The 674-nt window shown below is 40.7% G+C and overlaps 1 protein-coding gene across 2 annotated transcripts in view; it reads left to right on the top strand.

Moving 5' to 3' along the window:
- ift70 (intraflagellar transport 70) overlaps nt 1-674 on the top strand; it is a 19,051-nt gene that overhangs the window by 8,450 nt on the left and 9,927 nt on the right. For both annotated transcript variants that reach the window (XM_032537508.1, XM_032537509.1), the window contains exon 13: nt 562-638. In XM_032537508.1, the coding sequence (XP_032393399.1) occupies nt 562-638 (77 nt within the window). The remainder of the gene's footprint in view (nt 1-561; nt 639-674) is intronic.

Genomic DNA, 674 nt, shown 5'->3' on the forward strand with positions numbered 1-674 from the left:
TTCTTCTTCTTCTTCTTCTTCTTCTTCCACTCTACACCATGATAGAGCTTTTTTGTTTATTTATTAATTGTATTGTACTGTACATATGTTTATTTGTCTTTTTCATAGGTCTAAATTTCATTTTGAGATGTGCAAGGTTGTACAACCAAATGCAGTTGTAGTATGTTTATGCTACATAAGAAAAACAAAGCTATTTTTAATGGTGGAGTACAGAGGGTTAGGTGGAGTTGTGGACTCTCACAGCTTGAGGGAAGAAGCTGTACTGTTGTCTGGTGGCAACGCAGCAGATTCTCCTGTATCACTTGCCAGATGGAAGCAGGGTGAACATGCTGTTGCTGGACTAGATATTGTTCTTATAATATCCTTTGGGCTCTGCACAGGCACCTCACCGCTATCACTATTGCTTGTTAGAGGGGTAACAATGATGTTGTGGGCAGGTTTAATCACCCGTCCTGGGCTGTGAACAAACCATGGAAGTTTCATGTTTGTTTGTTTGTTTGTTTGTTTTTTCCTCTTCAAGAAGCTTTTAGCTGAATGTTGTTTTTGTCTGTCTTTTCTAAGGTGCAGGAGGCCAGGCTGGCTCGAGATGATGAAGCACAGAAGAAAACTCTGCAGGACTATGACCTGATGCTAGAGAAGTGATGATAAACACACACACACACACACACACACAC

This window comes from Etheostoma spectabile, chromosome 15, assembly GCF_008692095.1.
Source record: "Etheostoma spectabile isolate EspeVRDwgs_2016 chromosome 15, UIUC_Espe_1.0, whole genome shotgun sequence".
NCBI lineage: Eukaryota > Metazoa > Chordata > Actinopteri > Perciformes > Percidae > Etheostoma > Etheostoma spectabile.